This window comes from Colletes gigas, unplaced genomic scaffold (assembly GCF_013123115.1).
Source record: "Colletes gigas isolate AHSC1104 unplaced genomic scaffold, ASM1312311v1 Colletes_gigas_Sc00062, whole genome shotgun sequence".
Lineage (NCBI taxonomy): Eukaryota > Metazoa > Arthropoda > Insecta > Hymenoptera > Colletidae > Colletes > Colletes gigas.
Genome location: NW_025106691.1, coordinates 330,837 through 356,386, shown reverse-complemented (window position 1 = coordinate 356,386; position 25,550 = coordinate 330,837). Strand labels below are relative to the sequence as shown.

Genomic DNA, 25,550 nt, shown 5'->3' with positions numbered 1-25,550 from the left:
CACACTAAACATGTAGAATTTGTAGAAGGTCTAAACGGTTTTGAATATATATATGGAAAAAGAGCATACGAAATACCAGCTTATGAAGAGGTCACAGACGACACGACAGAAGAACTTGATGCAGAAGCGAAGAAAGAAAAACCACAGGAAGAGCAAACCTGCGATACAGATACTCGAAAAGTAGTCAAAGAATCAGAAACGGAATCGAATACAGGAAAGGTTGAAAATGAAACTTATATTTACACACCACAACAAAGGAAGGTCATAAGAAACCCGTGGGAATGTAAAGGTAAACCTAAAAATGTTGAAATTAATCTCACAGAAATAACGGAGCCAAGGACATTTGAGCAAGCGATCTCATTATCACAACATGAGGAATGGAAGAATGCAATGAATGAAGAACTACAAAATCTAGAATGAAGAGATACTTGAGAAATAGTAGATAAAGGTGAGGGTATGAAATGCATCGGTAGCAAATGGGTGTATAAATTAAAAACAGATTCTACAGGTAAAGTTGTGCGATACAAAGCGCGATTAGTAGCACAAGGGTATAGTCAAGAAAGAGACATCGATTACTTTGAATCGTATGCGCCTGTAACAAACATTTTAACTATTAGGTCGCTGTTAGCCATATCGGTTTGTCAAAATTGGATAATACATCACTTAGATGTAAAGTGCGCATATTTGTATGGTCAGTTAAAGGAATATATTCATGAAGTTGCCACCGGGGTATAATGAAGCAGAGAATAAAATAGCAAAGTTGAAGAAACCCATATATGGTTTAAAACAGTCAGGACGTAATTGGAATAATACACTCGACTCATTTCTGACCGAAAACGGATTTCAAAAATTAAAAACAAATAACTGCGTTTATGTATATAGTAGCGACCTTATATTAGCCATTTATGTTGATGACGTTGTATTATTTTCTAAGAATGTAGATATATTAGAACAAGTTAAGGTATTATTAATGTCAAAATATGAAATTAGGGATTTAGGAAAAGTATCTTATTTATTAGGTATAAGTATAATATAAGCCATACTGAACATCATATGAAATTATCACAAGAATTATACATATATACAAAAGCTTTTAGATGAGTATAATATGAATGAATGTAAACCGTCTAAGACGCCCATTGAACTAGGTATGATATTATCAAAGCGTGATAGCCCTTCAAGCGAAGATGAAAGATTAGAAATGAAAGACGTACCATACAGGCAATTGGTCGGGTCTTTAATGTACATAGCATTGGCTACACGACCAGATATAATGTATGCAGTCACAAGATTAGCACAATCGCGTATCGAATCCAGGCAAAGTGCACTGGGTACAAGCAAAAAGAGTATTAAGATACTTATCTGCAACGAAAGGGAAGAGTTTACAATACAGTCAGGGCATTAATGAAGTAGAAATGTACAGTGATGCAGATTGGGCAACGGACACCGATGATAGGCATTCGCATAGTGGAATGGTAATATTTTTAGGAGGCAATCCAATCACATGGAAATCTAGCAAACAAAAATCAATCTCAACTTCCACAATGGAAGCAGAATACGTAGCACTGGAAAACTAATACACTGGATAAGAAACATTCGGAATTCTTGCTGGAAAGGCGTGGACTGGCTACAACACTCTGTGGAACACGCAATTTTCATTCATTTACTCCAACCAAAGAAGTAACACATTTAACTGCCCGAATTTATTCAGACAGTGAAAAATCAAAAGTTGTAGCTATTATGAAGTAAGTAATTTTATAACAAACAATTTAATCCGGTAGATGATCATTGGTACAATCCAACCATTATTTCTTAACCAGAACCTAATCCCATCACATCCCATCATATCCTATCCCACTAGAACATTGAACATCCTATCCCATTGAATATTGACAATTTAAATGTGTATAATGCTAAGTGTCATTGACAAAGAGTGAGTGTCCAATAACTGTTACATTTTCCAGCAGTCCAACACCCTATGTATAACAATAGCAGGTATAGCCGCTTGGCGGTTGCAGGCACTGCGCGACTTGGCCGGTCGAGCCAGCATGCCAAGACGCGACGCAGCGTTCCATTCAATTAATTTTTATAAGGCCAATTTTAAAGTGTCCGTATTTTTAAAACTTGGTCCGTGAAGGGGACAAACAGGACTATATGCCAATTTTTTTCAGATTTTTAAATATTTCCCCGCTATAAAAAAATGACATTTGTTGTAAACAATTGCAAAATAAATAGTTAACAAAATTTTTTTTTTAATTGAAATAATTTTTATTTGATACTCCCATGGGTCTGCTACAAGTACCTAAAATTTCATTTTTATAACTTCTTTACTTTAGCAGCTATTATTTATTGAAAAGAAGTGAGCTCTATATTTCAAACAGATGTAAAACCAACAATTTTTAAAATTTTTAAAAATCCTTCGAGATACGTTTATATATCACTAAAGATTACAACATATTCAAAGTAGAACAAAATCCGACATGGTACTCCGATAGGTGTCCGACTTCGCATGGAATGACCCTATAGTATAAGGATTTTGTATCCTGTCGTAGTTAATAAATATATTTAGTTTATAAATTAACAGAAACAATTGCTTCCATTTTTCAGTTAGAACATAAACAATTAGTTTCAGATTATTCAAATGCAGTCATGAATGCGTTTGATAAAGATGTTCTTCCCTTAAAGTTTGGTTTAAAATCTGTCACTAGGAAATATCTAATTAATAATCACACTAATAATGTAGCTAAATCGTTGTACGACATTAATAACAAATTATTATTAATTTGTGATGGCACTCACATTCGACACCAAAAAAGTTCTAATAACGAGTATCAACGAAAGTCATTTTTTGGACAAAAAGAGTGCTTTTGTGCAAACCATTTACCATATACATATACATACACCAGATGGTTATATTGTAGACATTCTAGGTCTATATTATGCTACCTAAAATGATGCGTCAATAATGAAAGAAATAATAACCGAATCAAATGGATTATGTAATTTAATGAAAAAGAGGGATATTTTTATACTCGACCGTGGTTTTAGAGACATTACAAATATGTTAATTGAACAAGGTTATGGTGTGCTAATGCCAGCTTTAAAAGGGAAACGACCTCAGTTGTCAACTATTGAATCAAACGATTCACGATTTGTAACAAAACTACGATGGGTGGTTCAAACCATGTATGGAATACGCAAACAAAAATATCGCCTTCTGGATAGAAAATTAGACAATAAAATGTTACCTAAAATTGGGATTTATTGTAAAATTGCATCATTTTTACAAAATCATCACGGCAAACGTTTGAATTCCGATGCGGGACGATTGGATATTATTGCCCAAATGAAAGAAAAAAGGAATCAAGAAAACTCATTGTCGGAAGAAACAGATATTAGCGACGGCTTATTTTTAAGGGACGTCGAGGGCATTTAGCTCTACGATATTTCGTTTTCAAACGATTTATGATAGGGACTTAGCCTGCGTGGGGCCCAAGAGGGATGGTTGCAAGGACACAATCCAGATGCCCGTCGATGACTGGTGACTCGAAGTCACGCAGCTATCGGGCGTCATAGGATTCCTTGTTGAAAGGAAACGTAGGTATGTTAGAAAAAGGCAAGCGACCCGACGTTGTCTTGCTTTAAAGAATAGGAACTCTGTTCCTTGAGGATCTGGCCACGGAGTGGGGAAGTAGAGTGGGGGAGTAGAGTTGTTCTTGCAAAATATCTAACACAGAAAAACATGGTTGGAGCAAAAAAAAACTAATATTTAGCGACATATCTACTTCAGACATTCTTGATTTTCCGGAAATTACGGAAAATGATTTACATACATATTTTATTCACAGGCTCATACCAATGTTCCCAAGCTATCTCGTATTTGGCAGAAATATTGAACGAGGATGGTTCAATTACTGCAAAATATGTCAAAGAAAGAAGTAATATTTTAAAATTATCTGTAAAATCTCGACATATAAATAAAAAAAAATATTTTCCAAATACTATAAGACATTCAGGAGTGACACGATATGCTTGCGAATGTGCAAGTGACAAAAGAACAGTTGGTTGCTGTTTGCATGTAGCTACATTAATTTATTTTTGGAATTTCGTTGGTAAAAGTTATATGTAGAAAAATTAAAAATTAAAAAAGTTTCTTCGTTAAATTGCGCTTAGTCACGCCGATATTCCGATTCAGATCATATTACATTCCCCCCTCGTTGGGCGTCGAGGTTCGCCAAGGGTGATCCCCTACGAAGATGTAAATGAGTATATTCTTCATTACTGAAGGTACATTTCATCTGATTTATGACACACTTGACAAGCCTGTCAAATATTATTGGATTTTTGTTCTTTCTTTCTTCAAAGAATCGGTACATTACGTAAGAATTGAGAACACACGTTTCCAGTCTGCAAGGAAGATATATTTTCTACTATTTCAACGATTTTTTATTACTACAGGGATGTATTTGTAACGCTCGATGATTCAACATATCCGACCTCACACTTATTTATATTCTTACATTTCATCATACAGTCCGACGTAAATCATCCTTATCGCTGTTTTCAGGAAGGACCATTTTACAAAATCAAATCTACTGATACTTTTTTTATACAGGGTGTTCGGCCACCTCTAGCAAAAATTTTAATGAGCGATAGTAGAGGCCAAAATAAGACGAAAATCAAGAATACTAATTTGTTGATGGAGGCTTCGTTGCAAAGTTATTAACATTTAAAGTTCCGCCTGTAGAATGACAATCCGCTAAACAGCTGGTTCGCGCGGACGGTTGCGGCAGGCGAGTGCTAGTGGTTCTCACGCAGCATGAAAAATTCTGCTTACCGACATTATCGACAGCCTTAGATTTTTGTCCACTTATGGGAATGCGAACACCTTACGTTGAATAAGATTCAACCTGTCTTATGAAAATCCAGAAGGGCATATCAAAACTCGTCCGACAAGATTTTCACAGAGAAAGGGTGAATGCCAGTTCCAATACACAATGTTGTAAACAAAAATCACCCACATGCGATTATACACGCCCCACGATTGTCCACAGTGTCCACAAGTATCCACAAATAATCCTTTCAAGTACTAACCACTATGCAATTAAATAAACACGTACCGCGATTATGTTATTCGTGAATGTCTACGTGTACGTGTATCACGATTCTTCCGAGTTACTTACGAATAAAACTGTTATTAATTTTTCAAATACACTTCAATTTAAAAATGTAAAAAGGAATCGCAGGATAAATGAAATTTTCGCATCGATTTACGTTCACGGCGAAGAATGTAACAATACTAGCAGCTGACTGTGCCATCGATCGACGAGGTTCAGAAAAACAAATGCCGAACAGGACCCCGATTCTACGTCACTCGCCTCGCTTATCTCTCTCACACACAGCGGAGGCAAAGGGCAGCATCGGTACGTGTTCGGCCAGCTAGTCAGTCGTAAAACAGAATCAGTCAAGCTAGTTCATACGACACATTTTAGACATATTTGATTCAGTTATGTATTAAGTAGCATGTAAGAAATACAGTGATATAAACAATCAGCGAATACTTATTAAATTCCTGTTTACATTTTTAAATTGAAGTGTATTTGAAAAATTAATAACAGTTTTATTCGTAAGTAACTCGGAAGAATCGTGATACACGTACACGTAGACATTCACGAATAACATAATCGCGGTACGTGTTTATTTAATTGCATAGTGGTTAGTACTTGAAAGGATTATTTGTGGATACTTGTGGACACTGTGGACAATCGTGGGGCGTGTATAATCGCATGTGGGTGATTTTTGTTTACAACATTGTGTATTGGAACTGGCATTCACCCTTTCTCTGTGAAAATCTTGTCGGACGAGTTTTGATATGCCCTTCTGGATTTTCATAAGACAGGTTGAATCTTATTCAACGTAAGGTGTTCGCATTCCCATAAGTGGACAAAAATCTAAGGCTGTCGATAATGTCGGTAAGCAGAATTTTTCATGCTGCGTGAGAACCACTAGTACTCGCCTGCCGCAACCGTCCGCGCGAACGCAGCTGTTTAGCGGATTGTCATTCTACAGGCGGAACTTTAAATGTTAATAACTTTGCAACGAAGCCTCCATCAACAAATTAGTATTCTTGATTTTCGTCTTATTTTGGCCTCTACTATCGCTCATTAAAATTTTTGCTAGAGGTGGCCGAACACCCTGTATATGTTAGAAATATGACTTCAAATTCATCTTTTCTTTAGTGTTTTAGAGTTTACCATTTTCTAAAAACAGATGGCGCTGTGTGTAAAAATGTGGAAAGCACATGTCGAGGAATATTCGTAGATTTAAGTTTTTCTGTTATAATGGATAATAAGAGTGTTTGTTTTTTTATTACAAGATTCATTATAATAAATAATAAATAAAGTATTTTAACAATATATCTAAGCAATTGTATGATATGTTGGAAATCCCGACACTTTCCCCTTGAACAAAATTCCATTTTGATTTGAGTTGATTCGAGCGCCAGGCCCGGTCGTAAACTACTTCTGAAGGCCCTTGAAAAGACTTCGTCAAGAGGACTTTTCGCCAGCGTCGATATGAACATTTGCCCAGGCTGTGAAGGACACTTCCTTCTGAACGATTGACTGCGTCGCATCGTTCAACGCATAACGGCCACGAGTCATCATTGTTTCTTGCAGATATTTTGACGTACTTTTTTGTGCCATTGCAATAATAACTGTTGAGATATTACAATGTTTATCCTCGACCGTTATAGTTTTCTTATGTATGTGTGTGCTGGAACGTTCTCGTCGATATATCGATCGGGGAACCATGCAGACGGAAAGTCCCCGTTAGGTTTTTGTTTTCCAAAATGCGTTACCGGGCGGCTGCAGCGTGGCACGCGCCGGCAGTCCTTCCAGAGCCTCGAATGTGAAATGATCACGGTCTTTATTTCCTTTATATAATTAAATCAAACCTTTTACCTTTCGGTTCATTTATTTAATATCCTAACCACAATAATAACCTTTTGGAAAACATGCATTCGTCAAAAATTGCGGTGGAATGAGTTCGTCCTCCGTAATCAGTAACAAATTAAGATATCCCCTCTCAGGGGAAGAACGTTATTCCGTTTATTGTTGAGAATTTGTGAGCATTTTTTATATGTACTGCAGAAATTACAGAATACCGAGAGACCATTGTCGATTCTGAGGTGCGACAAAACAGGCACCCACTAGCTGCGGCTGCAGCAATCGAGCACGTTGACGTTTTGTTTACATCTTCTCAATGATGTAACAGACAAACTTCTACAATGTTCTTTATCTCAAGTGTGGGAAGGGAACGATCGAAACGGATCGATATCGCGGTGTTCGGAAGCCATGACATGAACGAGATTCGGGAAACGGTCATGGCCTTCCGAGACAGGTGTGAATGAAGCAAGATGAATGTATGCGAGTAAGAAGGAGAGAGTGAATGAGAGAAAGAGAACACGAGTGTAAAGAGCAGGATGAAGGAATGTGAATGTCGAAAAGATGAATTGTGCGTGGACAAAAGAAAAAACAGTGTCTTGGTGACCGAGCTGGAAAAAACATTGTATTTAAAAAGCTAATAAATTGATCATCATTTTACCCTCTTCCACTCTATTTCTACACAAGATGTGTTACTAATGAAACGAAAACGCTAGGTGATCACTGTTTTAGCGTTCGCACTACAGTCCAGACGCGGAAAACAGTCCGGGTTTTTTTTACTGTAAATCGGATGGCTTTTATTCTTTTAATTGTCCAATTCCGCGTTCATGGTTCCTACGGGGTGCGGCAAAAAATTTGACCTCTAAGTTGTATTCGTCCTAGCACAAAAGCATTTCAAGTTTGGAATTTTTTCACATTTCTCTTCGACTATTCATTAAAAAAGCTACGTAAATGTATTTTTTTTTTAATAAGCTGGGAAATCGCTACTGCGACATTGCGCGAACTTTCGGTATCGACAAATCAAATGTCCTGGAAGCGGCAGAAAGTGCACCGTCAGAACCGCTAAGAACCGGAAGCTCATCTGAGACCGCGTCAATCGAAATTCGAGGGTCTTGATGAGGAAAATCTCGCGTAAAACTGGAATCAGCGACAGATCTATCCGCCGAATGACCAAAGAGGACCTCAACCTCAAGTCTTACAAACTCCAGAAAGTACAGCTCCTCACCGACAAGAACAAGCGCATACGGTCCGAGAGATGCAAGCGACTCCTTCGTCGGCGCGCACCTCTGGACTGGAAGCACACCCTTTTCACAGACATTGGAAATTGGTGCTTTAAAAACTGGGGTCTTAATAAGAGTTCGACTGGCATGGAAAGTGCGGCTATAGTCGAAGGTTTCAAATGCAGTATAAAAATGCACGGCCTTGTGTATTCCATATTAGTTGTCGATGGCGATAGCAGTGTGTACAAAAAAGTATTGGACAATGATCCATATAAAGAATATATAGTGCACGTACGAAAAGTAGAATGCACCAATCACCTGCTACGCAATTTCAGTAGAAAAATTAACGACATCGAAACAAAAGGCAGATACAAATAACGAAAGAAGATATGAAAAATGTACCGAATCACGTTTTTGGAGAACACAAGAAGTGTCAGAGATTAGCATACTTCTGTAAGAAATACACTGATTCAAACATTATGAACTACGTCTCACAATTGATGCAAACTGATATTTTTCAAAGTATACAGGAAGCAATACAGCCACTATTCGTCCAAGCCGAAAGTTTGCTGTACTTTCTAAATAATAATGCTGTTGAAAGTTTTAATAATATCATCGCCAAATTTATCCGAGGCAAAAGGATAAATTTTGGACGAAGAGGCTCCTATCAAGGTAGAGCCTCCGCTGCTGTCATAGAATTTAACACTAGATTTACCAAACCAGTCATTTTGACTGGTCCTGCAATTTCAATTTAAAATTCCTACTACATGTAACATTTTCTTTCCGAAATGATGTCATGACTTTTGTAGGTATAACTAAAGAATCAGTTTTAGGAACTGTATATTATTTTATATATATTCATAACAAATATATTGTTTGTTATTAACACTTATACCAGTACCAATCAAAATGACTGCTGCATGTTTCCATGCAATGAAATGACATTAGGGCAGCTACAACAATTGAGTACTGCAATATTTTTTTGGAACATAATATATGATTCCAGGAAAATCATGATTCTGATGCAGTACGTGTAGCGGCCTTTGGGATTGTATATTTACTCAGTGTTTTGGGTCACACGTTCTCTGTTGGATCGGTGAGATCGATACTGGTCTAGTCGCTTTATGTTAGTAGGAATGTGTTGCGCGAGGCTAGAGCCTCTGGCAGTGATTTTTGTTCCTTTTGATCATTATTGTCGTTGACGCCACGAGGCCATGTGCAGTGAGGTGCGTGACACCAAATGTATTATTAACGTTAAAAATATATTTTCTATACAGTGCAAAAAGGATTATTATTTACGCGCCCTCCACCTACGAAATCTACTGCGACTTTTTTGTCATTCTCCTTGCAAGCAAAATTGAAGGCGTTTATTGCGATATTGTATGCACGTGGGGCGTACGAAGGAGACACTTTGAGACTTGAATATTTATGGAATAACAAATGGGGACCAAAGTTTTGCGTTATATTCGTTTCGACAAAAGAAATCAGAGGAGTCAACGTTTACAAAAAGACAAATTCACTTTAGTTTCAACAGTTTGGGATAAATTTATTGAAAATAGCCAAACCAGGAGCTTATATTACGGTGGATGAGCAACTCTTTCCAACAAATGCCAGATGCAGGTTCACACAGAATATGTCAAACAAACCTCATAAATTTGGCATAAAATTTTGGCTGACGTCTGATGTTGAAACTAAATATGTAATAAGTGGCTTTCCTTATTTAGGAAAAGATGAGGCTCGAGATTCAACTCCACTAAATGAATATGTTGTACTGAAACCCGTATAACAACGGACAATTTCTTTACCAGCTTGCCTCTGTCGTTGAAATTATTATCTAAAAATACTTCGTTGCTTGGAACAATACGTGCAAACAGGAGGAAAATCCCGAAAATTTGCAAACAAAAGAAAGATAGCATGATTCGTTTCTCAACGTTGCAGTACGAATCAAATGAATCTACGCTTACAGTTTGTAAGAGTAAACTGAATAAGAAAGTACTTGTACTAACAAGGAACCATCGCGAACGGTCCGGCTTCGATTTTGATGAAACTTTGTACACTTATAAAGCAGCCAAAAATAATCGACACGTATTTTTTTTTAGCTGCGGTAACTCGAGTTTAAGGGGTGAAACCACCCCCTTGAAGTTTTGGCTCGAAACGGCTATCTCGAAAACGGAAAGAGATACAAAAAAATTGTTAATGGGCGAGGTTAATGGTTTCTTATGTACAATAACATGGTGTTAAAAAATTAAAAAAAATACAATTTGTTTATAACAAAAAAAAATTTATTAACTTAATTTTTCATTTTATTGAAATTTTTATAATGTCAAAAAATGACGAGCATTTTATTCCAAATCCATTGGTATGCGATTTTTTAAAATTGCCTCTTACAGTTTTGCAGATTTTGATGATTTACATCTTGCGCGCACATTCATTATGGTAGTAGCCGTTCTAACTTTGATTTTAATGAAGCACTGTAGGCTTGCACTAAATTATACAGTAATAAGTAGCGAGTAATAATAACAGTAACAAGTTTCTTAACAGCAATGAAAAGATTTTTTTTTATGCCCACCTATGACATTGTGGCAAAGGGGGAGCGATTTATAAATTATAAATACATACAGTGTGTATACCAGGAGATAAAGATACACTTATTATTCTCATGATGTACTTGCTTTAAAATACAAATTGAATAAATAAATATTGTCATTTCTGCGGCTCGCCTATCATGCAGTTTACGCACGTTATCTAAATCTTCACTGTCGTGAAAGCATTCTGTGTAATTTGTATAATAAAAATACGTGTCAAATGAGATTAGTATGTGCATCTGTATCTCTGTTGTCATTAACATTCTTTAAAATCGAGACGGTTTTGTAATAAACATGATAAAATGGGTATATTGAAATGGAGTTTGTATTATACCTTTTGATAACGTGACATATCGTAAAGTTAATTAAATTGATTGCCCTTGTCATGTGAAAATAATATTTGTTGGTAGATAAGTGGGAGAACTTGGATATATATATATTGCAATTAGCTCTTTATAAGCGTGTAGAACATTGTTGGTTATCCATACAGCCGAGGTGCCGATTCTGGGCATTTAAACGTTGCACTTATCCAGCCAATCTTTTGTTGCATATATCCAGCTTTTACTGTATTCGGAAAGATGGTAAATATTAATCCTATTAATGTAATAACTTTACTGTCTGCTGCGTTTGTTGAGTGGAACCAGGGACCCACGCCAATTAATAGCGCAGAAGAAAATTTAAGGAATGTATTATTCGATTTAATTGTAAGAAGTGTCGAAGACACGGCATTCCTGGTTGAACATGAAACGTGTGTTGAAATGGACGGGACGCCTATCGACCAAGAAAATCAGGATGCTGATTTGAACTGGTTGTGGGTAGATGAAGAGGAGGAAAATAGGACACCGAATATTCCAAACATATACGAACAAGACGTTGTATGTCATTCGAATAAGGAATACATCCCATTCGAATATAAAAGGAAAGCTGTGGCGTACTGGAACAGCGGGAAGTCGAAGCGATTAAAATTAGACACCGTACGTTCCAAATACCGTCACGTGAAATCCGAAAGAATGCTTCGTAAATGGGCTTTACAAGTTGAACAGGGTGGCACAAAAAAGGAAAAGATAAAACGTATTGCAGAGTATACATTTAATAAATTTATGGAAGCTCGGCAGTTACGAGTAATTGTGCATGAAGTAGATCTACGGCGATGGGCTTTACAAGCGAGGGACATTATTCAATTTGTATTTTAAAGCAAGTACATCATGAGAATAATAAGTGTATCTTTATCTCCTGGTATACACACTGTATGTATTTATAATTTATAAATCGCTCCACCTTTGCCACGATGTCATAGGTGGGCAATAAAAATAATTAATCCTTTCGTTGCTGTTAAGAAACTTGTTACTGTTATTATTACTCGCTACTTATTACTGTATAATTTAGTGCAAGCCTACAGTGCTTCATTAAAATCAAAGTTAGAACGGCTACTACCATAATGAATGTGCGCGCAAGATGTAAATCATCAAAATCTGCAAAACTGTAAGAGGCAATTTTAAAAAATCGCATACCAATGGATTTGGAATAAAATGCTCGTCATTTTTTGACATTATAAAAATTTCAATAAAATGAAAAATTAAGTTAATAAATTTTTTTTTGTTATAAACAAATTGTATTTTTTTTAATTTTTTAACACCATGTTATTGTACATAAGAAACCATTAACCTCGCCCATTAACAATTTTTTTGTATCTCTTTCCGTTTTCGAGATAGCCGTTTCGAGCCAAAACTTCAAGGGGTGGTTTCACCCCTTAAACTCGAGTTACCGCAGCTAAAAAAAAATACGTGTCGATTATTTTTGGCTGCTTTATAAGTGTACAAAGTTTCATCGAAATCGAAGCCGGACCGTTCGCGATGGTTCCTTGTAAGTACAAAAGACAAACGCGTAAAAATTGACAAAACTAACAAGAAATTACTCGAAATTGTGCCTTTTTATAATAACACAAAATTTGGCGTTGATGTCACTGACCAAATGGCACGAAAATATACTGTAAAATCAGGTTCCAGAAAGTGGCCACTAAGATTTTTTCAATGTTTTAGATTTAGCTGGAATACATTGCTGGGTATTGTATAAAAACACGACAGGTGAAAATATATCAAGGAAAGACTTTTTGTTTCGTCTAGCTGAAGAACTTGCTTCTGAAGATGAGGCTTCAAGGGAAAAACCACAAGAAACTAATATACCAAGTTCAAGTGGTACCGCTCCTGTATGTAAATGGTGTCAAATAGGATATTGCAATAATAATAAGACCACAATTATTTGCAATATATGCAAAAAAAATGTATGCAGAAAGTACACACAGAGCAAAATCAGCATATGTAAAAATTGTGACCAATGAACTATAAACAATTAAGCGTTTGATTAATTGATGATGTCAATAAATTTATTTATGTATTACAATTAATATTATTAATCTTTTTTGTCATTTTTTAAAAGTAAGTAAAGACTGGAAACCCCACTAAGCACTTTTTCTAAAGACCAGTCATTCTGACTGGTTTTGGTAGAAATAGGAATACTTAAATAGCTGGTAAATCTAGTGTTAATACAAAAGAGGCATTCAGCAAAGTGAGCACGGCAATGAACAAACAGCCGACAACCATCGTAAAAAGATGGAAGAACGTCGTAAGCGTGCAGCGGAAATGGCAAGAAAATATAAACAAAAAACGAAAGCATCTTCCTTCCGAAACGAGAAACAATCGTGCGATCAGGATTACGGCCCCAGTGCAGAGAAGCCAGATATGGACGAAGCAGTATACTTTTCGGAGTGTCAAAGACACTTGGCTATACTGCACGAGTGGTAAACGATGTGATGCCAGATTGAAGCAGAAATTCGCGATCAAGCAAACAGCGAGAAATGGATAGCTTATAGGAAGAAATTATTAACCACATTCAATTTCGGCAAGGTATGTCGATTAAGAAAGGAAACACCACGGGCAAATAATAATGTACCCGCAACTTCAACACTTGCATTCAGTGCAATACGGAAGAGAGAATGAGGCAGAGGCGTTGAAACAATTGGAAGAAGAATTAGGAAAACATATTGTCCCGTGCGGCCTGTTTATCGATGCCGCTCTGCCTTATTTAGGTGCAACTCCTGACGGTGTTGTGAGCGACGATACCATCGTCGAAGTTAAATGTCCCGCATCGGCGAAAGATTTATCGCCTGCCGAAGCAGTACAGCAAATTCCTGCAATACGGCGTATTTTCCGGGATGGTGAAATGAATAAAAATCACCATTATTATTATCAAGTGCAAGGACAATTGCACATAACAAATAGACAAACAGCTTTATTCTGTTTGTGGACGCCCAAAGGAATGACAATTACAACAGTACCGAGAAACGATGCATTCTGGGCAACAGAAATGGAGGAAAAACTGAGGAAGTTCTATGAAGACTGCATGTTGCCAGAGATCATAGACAGTAGATTTAATAGACACCAGCCAATCAGAGAACCTCCGCATATAAAAACAAGAGGAGCATGTACCACTAAATAATAAAGTACATGTTATAACGATGAATGACAACATCGAAGCAGCACCGGCGAGTGCATTCAGCGGATATGAAGAGCTGTCACATAAGCAATTGCAACTAAAATATGACATTGCACCGGCGAGTGCATTCAGCGGATATGAAGAGCTGTCACATAAGCAATTGCAACTAAAATATAACATTGCACCGGCGAGTGCATTCAATGGATAGGAGAAGCTGTTGAAAAAGGAATGTAAGTAAGATGTATGTGAAGGACACAGCGTAAAGGGGAACGTCTATGAGGGGGGTGGTGGTGGGTCTCTTTACATTCTTCTAATAATGTATAGTTTCACCTATTTTTTTCAGCTACAAAATTGTAAGTATAGCACTGATACTTTTCTTATGCAAATAATTGGATCAATTGAAAATCATTATAAATTTCTCTTTCAGCTATGAATTTCTGACATTTACTTCTGGTAAGCAGTATTACAGGCAAAAATCACCATGTATAAATCGGGGAAAGAAACCAAGGCTTCGTAATGCATGCATACAGATAAGTAAGTAACATACACATATTTAAATTTATATTTTATATTTATATTGTAAATTATTACAATTTGTTCTAACTTTTTACCACAGGTTCTATTAGTAGTAATTGCAACTGAAAGGGGCCAGTACTGTTGCAAGAAAATATATATGAGAAATAGTCAACATTAATAATACATTCTTCAAAAGATGTAAGTATTGCTTTTCACATTCAAGTAGTATAAATCACAAGAGTAATTTTTATTACATTTCTTTCCTTTTACAGATGAAAGCAAGACGTACAGCACGTTATTTCAACAGATGTGGTATTATATAATATGTTACACATTTCATAGATCATCTTATCATAACATAATCTTGATATAATCTTATATATCATAATGTGTGTTCGATAACTACTTTCTGTATCAGACGTTTATTTATGTTAGGACAAGTACATAACTTTCATGTTCTGCTTGTGTTTTCCTAATAAAAAACTGTCTGATGTAACAAATTTCATTTTGCTGCAACATCCTCTCATCTGTCCTTTATTCCCACTTATAATTTGTTACTGTGACGTAATATATTCCAGTATAACCATATTTCAGCTAATTGAAAATATACAATCCGCTTTTTACGTTCCCACTACCAGCGTTGTTTCATATACAATAGCTGAACATTTCTTTACACATTCAGAATGGTATATGGCATGTAGGGGCTACATGCGTTTCCGCACCTTGCCGTGGCGCTAGCGTCGCCGGCACTAGCCACGTGCGAGCGGCAAGAGAACTCACCTCTCTAGACTCTGCGTGTTCGATGAGTTGCGGCGGATTTGCCGCTATCGAGAACTCCCAACGACTCCTGTATCGACATCCGTGATATCAACACGTGAAATAAAGTTCTGTACTTATACACACAGCGGTAATTTTCGATCCAGTTCTGGGTTCCCGGCGGTTGTAGGCCGCAGTCCAGTTATCCATTAGACATTAATCCTACAAACAATAGCAAGCAGCTCCCTCGCGTTTTTCAGGCTCTCTACGTCATCAGGGAGGAAGCAAATTCTCGAAATCGGTGCGCTTCGTACCTGATGACGCCGACTTCCCGGGCTCCTGAACGTTCTTCAAAAGAGGTATATCTGACTAATTTTCCTGGGGTAACCAATTAGAGGTAAAAAAAAACATGCACAGCGACACCTTTTTTTTTTACTCTGATTTGCACCCACGCTTCCGCGGCACAAAATTCAGATAGAATTCCAAAAACCTTCGGACGCAATACATCGCCATCCCAGAGTATTCCTCGAAGAACCAAGTGCAAGTGTAATCAAGGCCCGGTCTTAAGTATTAACTGTAAGATCATCACCCTTCCTAAAAATGGAGCAGTTTAGGAATGATTCTCAATATAATGAGAGTAGTGCAGATGGGTTGGAAGTCGAAGAGTATAACGAAAGTGTGAACAATTCGTGTATGTATGACTCTCCACAAGATATTGAAAGTGACGCCAGTGATTGTATAGTTCCTCCTAAGAGACAGAATGTAGCAAGAATTGTTAGTGGAAGTGGGGAGAGTCAAGACGATGAAGAAGAACATTCTGAAGAAACAGAAAACTCAAATAACAGTTAAGAATGGCAGGACGTCACGGAAAAAGACGATTTGCCTTTTAGTTTTGCATTCAAAACTTCTCCCCGAACAGCAGGACCACAAATATCTCGGGATGTGATAAAACCACTGGACTTCTTCAAGTTATATTTCACGAACATATTGATGGACCAAATAATAAAGGAGACCAATAAATACGCAAGAAAGAAGATCAGTGAAAAACAGTTGGCTAGTAATTCAATTTGGCATTCGTGGGTCGACGTTACCCGTGAAGAATTCATGGCTTTCATCGGCGTAATTCTTAACATGGGAACAATGCCACTTCCAAATATAGCGGAGTATTGGTCAATTAGAAGCAACAGTAAAATTCCTTTTTATTCGTAAATATTCAAAAGAGATAGATTCCGGCAAATTTTTTGGATGCTACACCTACGAACCGATGCATCGTCTTATACATGAAAACCCTGAAAATCCGCACTAGGAAGGCGGACGACTTTCTCCAATACATTGACACAAAATTTGCTCAACATTTTATACCTGGCAAGGATGTTTGTGTCGATGAGTAGATAGTAAAATTCAAGGGCAAAATTGCGTTCATCACGTACAACCCCAAAAAACCGACTAAATGGGGTATAAGATTTTATGTATTGGCCGATGTGAAAACGGAATACGTATATTCGATTTTGCCGTATTATGGAAGTTTGACGACAGAAACCTTAGAGAAACCAGAACTTCCAGTTAGTTCCAGAATTCCATTGACGTTGCTAAAAAAACTTCTGGACAACGTTCCAAACGCAGAAGGCTACCACCTGTATGCAGACAGATTTTTTATAAGTATCCCGCTTGCGGATGAACTTTTCAAGCTGAAGATCCATTTGACAGGAACAATAATGCCAAACCGGAAACACTTGCCACCTCAAATTAAAAAGTCTAGATTCTTAACAAAATCTACAGTAGCATACAAGAAGAATAATACGCTAGTCCTCGCGTGTAAGAGCAAACGGATAGTGACTTTCCTGAGCACCAGCGATACAGCAAGTTTCCAACACGTTACAGCACGAAGACGCGGTGGTGGTGCAATAAATGTATTCAAGCCAGTTGTAGCCGTGAATTACACCAAGAAAATGAGAGCCGTGGATCGCGCTGACCAATATGCAGCATCGTACTGTTTTTTGCGAAAGTCGTTAAAATGGTGGCGAAAACTGTTTTTTTGAGGTATGGAGATGTGCGTGATCAACTCATATATAATGTACAAAACGATACAAGAAACCAATAACGAAAAACCACTAAACCATTTGAACTTCGTGAAGTATTTAGTTGACGAGTTGTAGGAACCATCTGGTACGGAACACCATCTGGAGCGCAGTCGTCCACATCTTCTGTAGACCATAGATTAGATAATAAGCTTCATATAATGCGTTCAGGGACCAAACCAGATTGTGCAGTATGTTCCGACAGGAAAACCCCCGGCAAAAGGCGAGAAACACGCACATATTGTGATACTTGTATTCGGAAGCCAGGGCTTCATATCGACGATTGTTTTGAAAAATATCACACGCTGTCAAATTACAAAAGCTAAATCTTTCCGTTTTTATGTAGTTCAAGCACTATTAAACATTACAGATCAGCATCAATATATTGTGTGCTTTTAAACATAAATATATCTACCTTAAATCGCTTAGGGAAGAATGACTCCGAAAAGCCAAATTTGCCCCGACTGGCTGGTACTCCCAGCCGAAAAATCTGCCGACCGCAAAGGGTTAAAAGTTTTTGAGCCCTATAAATATGGATCAGATCAGCTCAAGTTCTGACGAATTCGATTTTTCGACTTTGAACGAGCAAATTACATCAATTCACGATTGATTATGCTACGGAATGGACGAATCCAATGGGGAAGATAGTGACGAAGTGAGAGGTGTGAGACGCCGAAAAATTAGAATTATAGATAGCGAAAGTGAAGCCGATAGTGAAGCCGAAAGTGAAACTGCGGAAGATGCAAGCAGTTCAGAATGGGTACTTTGCAGAGGATACGAAGAAGTGCCGCCAAGTGCACAATTTATATCTGGCGAAAACCTCACAGGTCCACACATAAGTTCAAATATAAAAGAACCAGTCGATGTTTTTAAACTGTTTTTCACTAATGAACTCGTTGAAAAAATAATTTGTGAAACTAATAACTATGCAAATGTTACATATCACTCATATATGGGACCGAAACGTTTGGTGACTTGGGCGTTAGCCCGATCATTTAGCGTACAACCCCTTGAACGGAGTTGACTTATGCCATAATCGGGCCATAATCCCCATCAAGCAACATATCTACCTTAGCGGTTTTATTAGTGAGTGATCATTAGACTAATCGAGAAGTAGCTCCCGCGAATGCGTCGCGTAAAAGCCGACATAGAACTTTCGCCGTCAAGGCAACCTAGCAATAGTACTAGTTCTGTTAATTGATCATTGTACTTGAGCATCGACTAAAATTTATTCCAGTAGTTACCCTCACTTGCATTATTCACTTAATACAACCCTGAACCCTATTAACAGTAAGACTAGGGGTATCTCACGAACCCAGTACACCTTTACCGCTCGAGGTGTACCATTACGACAGAGCAAGACTCTAAAAACATCCTAAAAACCTACGTGGCTCCCAGGGTATAAAGCTCCTGGTTCGTCCACTCCTACTAGCGGCTCCCAGGGTATAGAGCCCCTGGTTTGTCCGGAACTCCTTTCTCCTTCCTAATCATACCTAAAACCACCGGTCGAGTACTGCCCTCGAACGAATCCAGTATCTCGCGCTCGCGATCGTAACACAAAAAAGAAATTGGAACGGAAAATACTATCCGCAAATTCGATATGGCAAAGTTGGCGTGATGTGGAGAAAGCAGAATTCTAGGCTTTTATTGCTGTTGTCATCAACATGGGCACAATGCCGTCGGCCAATTTGCAAGAATATTGGTCGAGAAATAATGTTAGTTATATTTCTTTCTATGCAGAAACATTTACAAGAGACAGATTTAATCAAATATTCTGGATGCTTCATCTGATAACCATTCCAACACGAAATACGAATCCAAGAACACGCCTACAACGAGTAAGTTGCTTTTTACAGTACATAAATTGAAAATTCCTAGATTATTTTATACCGGGCGAGCAAATATGCGTGGACGAGTCCACTGTGAAATTCAAGGGCCGAATTTCATTTATCACTTATGATCCGAAAAAGCTGACAAAATGGGGTATTAGAGTTTATACTCTTGCTGATTCAAATACTGGCTATGTCTGTTGTATTTTACCATATTATGAGTCACTCACAACCAAGCTGTTGCCCAGACCAGATTTATCTGTTTCCTCACGAATTCCGATACACCTCTATAAAATGTTGTTGGAAAACATTCCTGGTGCTCAGGGGTATCATATGTACACGGACCGCTACTACACCAGTTATGTCTTGGCTCAAGGACTAGCGAAACTGAAATGCCACATAACCGGAAAATTTAAAAAAAAATCCACGGTAGCTTACTGACGAAGCAACACATTACTTTTAGCGTGGAAAGACAAAAGGACAGTCACTTGTTTGGGTACTAGAGATGACACGGGAATGGTGATCGTCAGAAGGATTGCACGAGGTGGTGTGGAAATAATGGTCAAGAAACCGAACATTATATTGAATTGCACAAAACATATGGATGGTGTTGATCGGGCGGATCAATATGCATCGACATATTGCTTTCTGCGAAAATCGTTAAAGTGGTGGTGTAAGCTTTTTTTTGGGGACATGGAAATTTGCCTTATCAATTCCTATATATTGCATAAATAAAAAAAAAGAAAAGAAGGGAAAGGCCACACAGTCATTTGCGCTTTCTAAAAACGCTTGTGGAGCAACTGAGAGGACCTTACCGCCCCAGCATCGTGATCAAGCGTCGACGTTGATCACCGATGAACCTTGACTAAACGGAAAGCTCCATATTATGCTAAAAGGGGCCAAAAAGGAACTGCAAGGTTTGCTCTGACCGTTATCAAGCCTAGCGGTAGACGAGAAATCTTGTATTATTGTGATACGTATCCTGACAAACCGAGGATGCATTTTGGGGATTGTTTCACTAAATATCATACAAAAACTAATTACAGGGTGTAATATTTAATAGATTTTGTTGTATTCAATGTAAAAATAAATAAATTGGTGAAATTTTATTATTTGTATACGTTTGGTTGAGTATAAAATGATTTTAAAGTACCTGTAAAACACTTCCCTAATATAACCGAAATCATCTCGAGTTGCTGGTTCGCCAGAGCGAAAAAGACGTCGAGTGCAAAGGGTTAATATTATATTACAGGTAATTTCATCCCCACATAAGACTAGTATTGAAAAATTTAAGGAATACACCCAGAAAACAGCAGAACATTATGTGGGACTGTATAATTGGCACTACATGCCATCATCTGTACATAAATTATTAATACATGATGCAGAAATTATTAATAAAGCATTATTTCCAATTGGACAAATGTCGGAAGAAGCACAGGAGACTAGACATAAAGATTTCAAGAAGATTAGAAGTGCAAATACAAGACAAATTTCCAGAAAAGCTACAAATGAAGACTATATTTAATAGGCTTTTATTAACGTCCGATCTATATATTTCGACTATAAAGGTTAAATCCTGACATAAACAAACAAAAAGTTAGATCCGGAAACAGTTAAACTAATAACAGAATAAAAAAGCGATATAAATAATGAATAAATTTGAAAAACTTTTTATTGTATTGTTATAATTTTTTTAATAAATTTACCTGTAGTTGAACATTATTCAGTTCAAGTTTCACTTTGATATAATACATAGTTTAAAAGTTATACACAAATGTCATTCGATTACTCAACCCGGACCACTGTATACCGCCATAGTGGGGCCATTGCACGCTAAACGTAGTAAAAAATGGTTTTATACAAATATACCTACAATGAAATAATGATTCACTAATTGTTAATGGGATACATGAACCATGATGTAGTGTGATTTTTTTTATCATTTGTCAATTTTTGATACGACTACATGATTTTCAAATGTTCAATCTCAAAATCATCAAAAATTATAATCATCGTTTATTATTGCTTTGGTTCTTCAAAGTAAACGATGAGTAATTGAATTAAATTTACTTAGTATGTATTTAAATTACACCAAAGTACACTTTTATATCTCTAACATTTTTTGAGTTATAACTAATTGAACATGTTCAGTTTTCATTTTATTTTTTAATTATAAATGCAGTGTGATGCAGTATTACCTTTTTTTAGTAATAAGTCTTACCTTTTTTTTAAAAAAAGAATTAGCTGCTACTAGCTGCTGCTGCGAAAACGATTGCGAGCATTGTTTTGATTCTCAAAAATACATCAAAACTGGGAAACAATGTATACATTCCATTGTTTTCGCCTCGAATGCTATAAAAGCATAAAACGATCACGAATTTGGAGCATTTATCGTTTGATGTTCCTAAGTTGTAAGTTGTGAGTGACATATTTAGTGTTAAAGTAATGGAATTTCCAAGTGAAGCAGGTAGGTACAGATATATGTATATATTTGAATTTCGCCATTTTTCTTCATCTTCTATATAGTTTGTTAATGTAGTTTTCGTAATAAAAGTTTCATTTTAATGGGGTGACATTTTTTTTTAAATCCTAAGGTTCATCAGGAACTCGTGTGTTTTCAATGATGCAGTTGTATAATATCATGACACAGCATCAAAATCATGATTTTGAAGAAAAACTAGAATTTCTAGAGTCGTCCTTAATGAGTCAGGATTGTTACATATCATTCATGCATGGGGCTGAAACGTTTGGTGACCTGGGCGTTGCGTTGGCTCGAGCATCTAGAGTGCAACCCTTTGAACGGGGTTGACTCATGCCGTATGCGCACACCCGGCCCAATTTTCATTGCCTTTTATGGTAATGCCCCGCCTTAGTACTGAGCATTTTCAACTATATAAGGGCCGCGGTTTCTTACTCGGGGAGCTCAGTTTTACCTAAACTCTTGGCACGACGTTACTGTGACACTCAGGGCAAGATCGGGCTATAATCCCCTTCAAGCAACTATCTACGACTATCTACCTTAGCGGTTTATCAGTGAGTGTCCATTAATCGAGTAGAGCTCCCGCGAACGCGCCGCGTAAAAACCGATAACAAATCTTTCGCCTTCGAGGCAATTTAGCAATTGTACAACTTCTTGTAAATCCATAGCTGTACTTGAGCATCGTCAAAAATATATATTCAAGTTATTATTCCTTACGTGTGTTATTCACTCAAAGCAACCCTGAACCATATTAACCGTAAGGCTAGGGGTATCTCACGAACCCGGTACACCTTTACCGCTCGAGGTGTACCATCACGACAGAGAGCAAGATCCTAAAACATCCTAAAAACCTACGTGGCTCCCAGGGTATAAAGCCCCTGGTTCGTCCACTCCTACTAGCGGCTCCCAGGGTATAGAGCCCCTGGTTCGTCCGTGAAACCATTCATTTTCCCTATAAATCTAACCCCGTGGCTCCCAGGGTATAGAGCCCCTGGTTCGTCCACGTAACCTCCACCTACGGCTCCCAGGGTATAGAGCCCCTGGTTCGTCCGGACCTCCTTTCTTTTCCTAACCATACCCAAAACCACCGGTCGAGTACTGCCCCTCGACCGAATCCAGGATCTCGCGCTCCCGCTCGTAACAGGATAATTATTCTTTAGAGAACCAGAAAATTTTGAAAACAAAAATTTTAACTTTGAAGTCCCGTTTCAGGAGAAGATGGCAATTAGCGAATAGACGACATGACCTTTTTCTAAAACAAAACCAAAATTGGTGTCAGCAAACTGTCACTGTTCCAAAACCTATAAATAAACAGGGACGACCCCGAAAATTTTTTGAAGAGCTATCCGAACCTACCAAAAAAAAGGACAGAGGATATTAGAGCAAATTCAAAATTAGAAGAACTGCACTTTGTGACAGAATCAAAGCTCCGAATGTCTGGACAATTGCAGGCGTCAAAAATATTGAGAGACATCAGAGCATCTCCGGGCAGAACTAACAAGTTAAGAACAACATATGTAAATGCAAAAAATAACAAGAGTGTTTCGTCGCGTACCCGTCGCGAATTCATAAACCGTAGCATTCGATCACGTCATAATTATTCCTTGCTTCTAAAGTTCGTTTCTTTTTCTTTATCTGAATTGCAGCCCTTAAAATTCTCCCATCCTCGACGACTAACAGCAGGGATCGTGAAAATAAATTTCCAAAGTGGCCCGAGACCGAAACTAGTGGCCATTGTCTGAGTCACGTCTCGGGCCCCAAGTCCGACGGAAATTTCCCTGTTGCGAAAACTTCTTCACCTTTTCCAAAAAAAAACCCCCCGGACACTACCCAATCCGCACGTACTGCGTTTCGAGCGCACGAAGTGGGTAAGTGACCGGGGATCTCTCATCCAATTGGCTGGAAGGCGGCACCAATTAGGGGTCGAAAATCATCCCCTAATTTTTCCGGTTTAAACAAAATGCTACATCGCGTTGGCACAAAGAAAAATGGTTAGACTTCAACGAGCGCTTAACCAAGTCACATCGAAAACGTTCACCTTAGAATACCGTCTTACTTTAACACTCACAACTCTATATTTCTTATTGAATAAATAGTTATTTGTTAACTTCGCTCAAATTCATTTCCCATTATCCCTTCCTCATTAATACGTGGTAGGGTACGATTACAACGCGGTGCTGTATAAATGGAATTAAGGATTTACGACCCTTGTAAGCACGAGCTGCCACGGTTCGCGTCTCACCGCGGTGTGTCGTAAAAACAAGAGAGAGCAACTGTCAACATTAGATGCTCTACAAAAATACATTGACGCAGATTTGTCGCGAAAGCAGTATGAAATTATAAGGACATGTAACAGGACATTATTTCAGTCATACAAAAAATTACGTCATCAAATGGATCACTGTTATCTGTAAGAAATAGTGGATGCATGTGTGTGTGTGTGTGTGTGTCCGGAGAGAGCGGAAATGTCCGAAGGCGGTTGAGAGGAGCCGAGCAGGAAAATGACGAGCGGGAGAAAAAAAGGAAGGGCGAGGGACAGAGGAAAGGATTGAAAAGGAAAGCGTGCAAGCGTGGCGAGAAGAAATAGTCAATAGTTATTAATAAAGATTTTAGTTAGTGGTTGGATTGTGATTAACGTGAGTGTTTTATTAACCATCCTCGACCAAGAATTACATCAGAAGTGGGATAATACAGCGTAATAGTAAGTGGAAAGTGAGACTGCGTGGGGACGAGGTTAGTGAAGAAAGGACAGCTGTGTGCAAGTTGTGATTTAAGCAGAGAAAGGGGATAACTATCACTGTTAATTTTGCTTAGTGCATATTAGGAAGAAACGGTGAAGTTTGTGTGACGCTGTGATTTTAAATATACCACGATTCGAGAATGGAATTGTTTCGAGCCGGAGCATTCTCCAACTTCGGTCGATGGCAAGACAAGTTATTATTTCCGGCCATATAAATTCACAGCCCAAGTGCATGCATCTTGAGCAAACAAATTCGTGCCTACGCATAAGTAAATTCCATTAGACACGCCACTTCTTAGCAAGGCGACGGTTTAAGGCCCTTCAGATAACGGGTCGCCATAAAACTATAAATCAGTTTCGAACCGGGAACAGTCCTCGCGCCAAGCGAGAGGGTTCTCTAGGAAAACAGGGTCCTATTGAAATCGGGACACTCGGCCCAAACCGAGGCCTCCCACATGGCACACTGGCCAACTACTTTACGAGCTTTCAAGGAGTGTCTCGAGTTACCAAACTCAGACGACTTTCCTCGCCAACAACAGGAACAGTTCCTTGCAGTCAAGGGCCAATATATCTTTCCTCAAAGAAGTTCCTCTCCTTAGCTACAATCTGTTTACCAGCCGATGCACATGTCCATGACTCCAATACATTCCGGCTGACAAAGGCCCTAGGTCGCACACACCGAGCGACCAATGCGATGCATTGGTCTTTAGGCCAAACCCATCAACAGACCAACTCACACCAGTGATTGGACCTCCAGATTCCTTCCAAAACTTAGTCGATCTTGGCATGCAGGGGGAGGTCTCGATAGTCCAATCGGTGTGCTCTAACGCGGCAGCGACCCCTGAGTGGTCCCCGTTGTTAGACACAGCCGCAACTCGACCACCTTCCCTAAGATTGACGGACCCAAA

At 38.1% G+C, this 25,550-nt stretch overlaps 1 protein-coding gene across 3 annotated transcripts in view; it reads right to left on the bottom strand.

Annotated features, from left to right (window-relative positions):
* Positions 1 to 25,550, bottom strand: part of LOC122403581 (zinc transporter 1) — a 376,987-nt gene that overhangs the window by 100,115 nt on the left and 251,322 nt on the right. Inside the window, exon 8 of one of the 3 annotated variants that reach the window (XM_043407181.1) lies at positions 6,445 to 6,902. The exons of the other annotated variants lie outside the window; for them this stretch is intronic. Coding sequence (XP_043263116.1) covers positions 6,831 to 6,902 — 72 coding nt within the window. The 3' untranslated portion in view covers positions 6,445 to 6,830. Of the gene's footprint in view, positions 1 to 6,444; positions 6,903 to 25,550 lie in introns of those variants that run through there. 3 annotated transcript variants of the gene reach the window in all.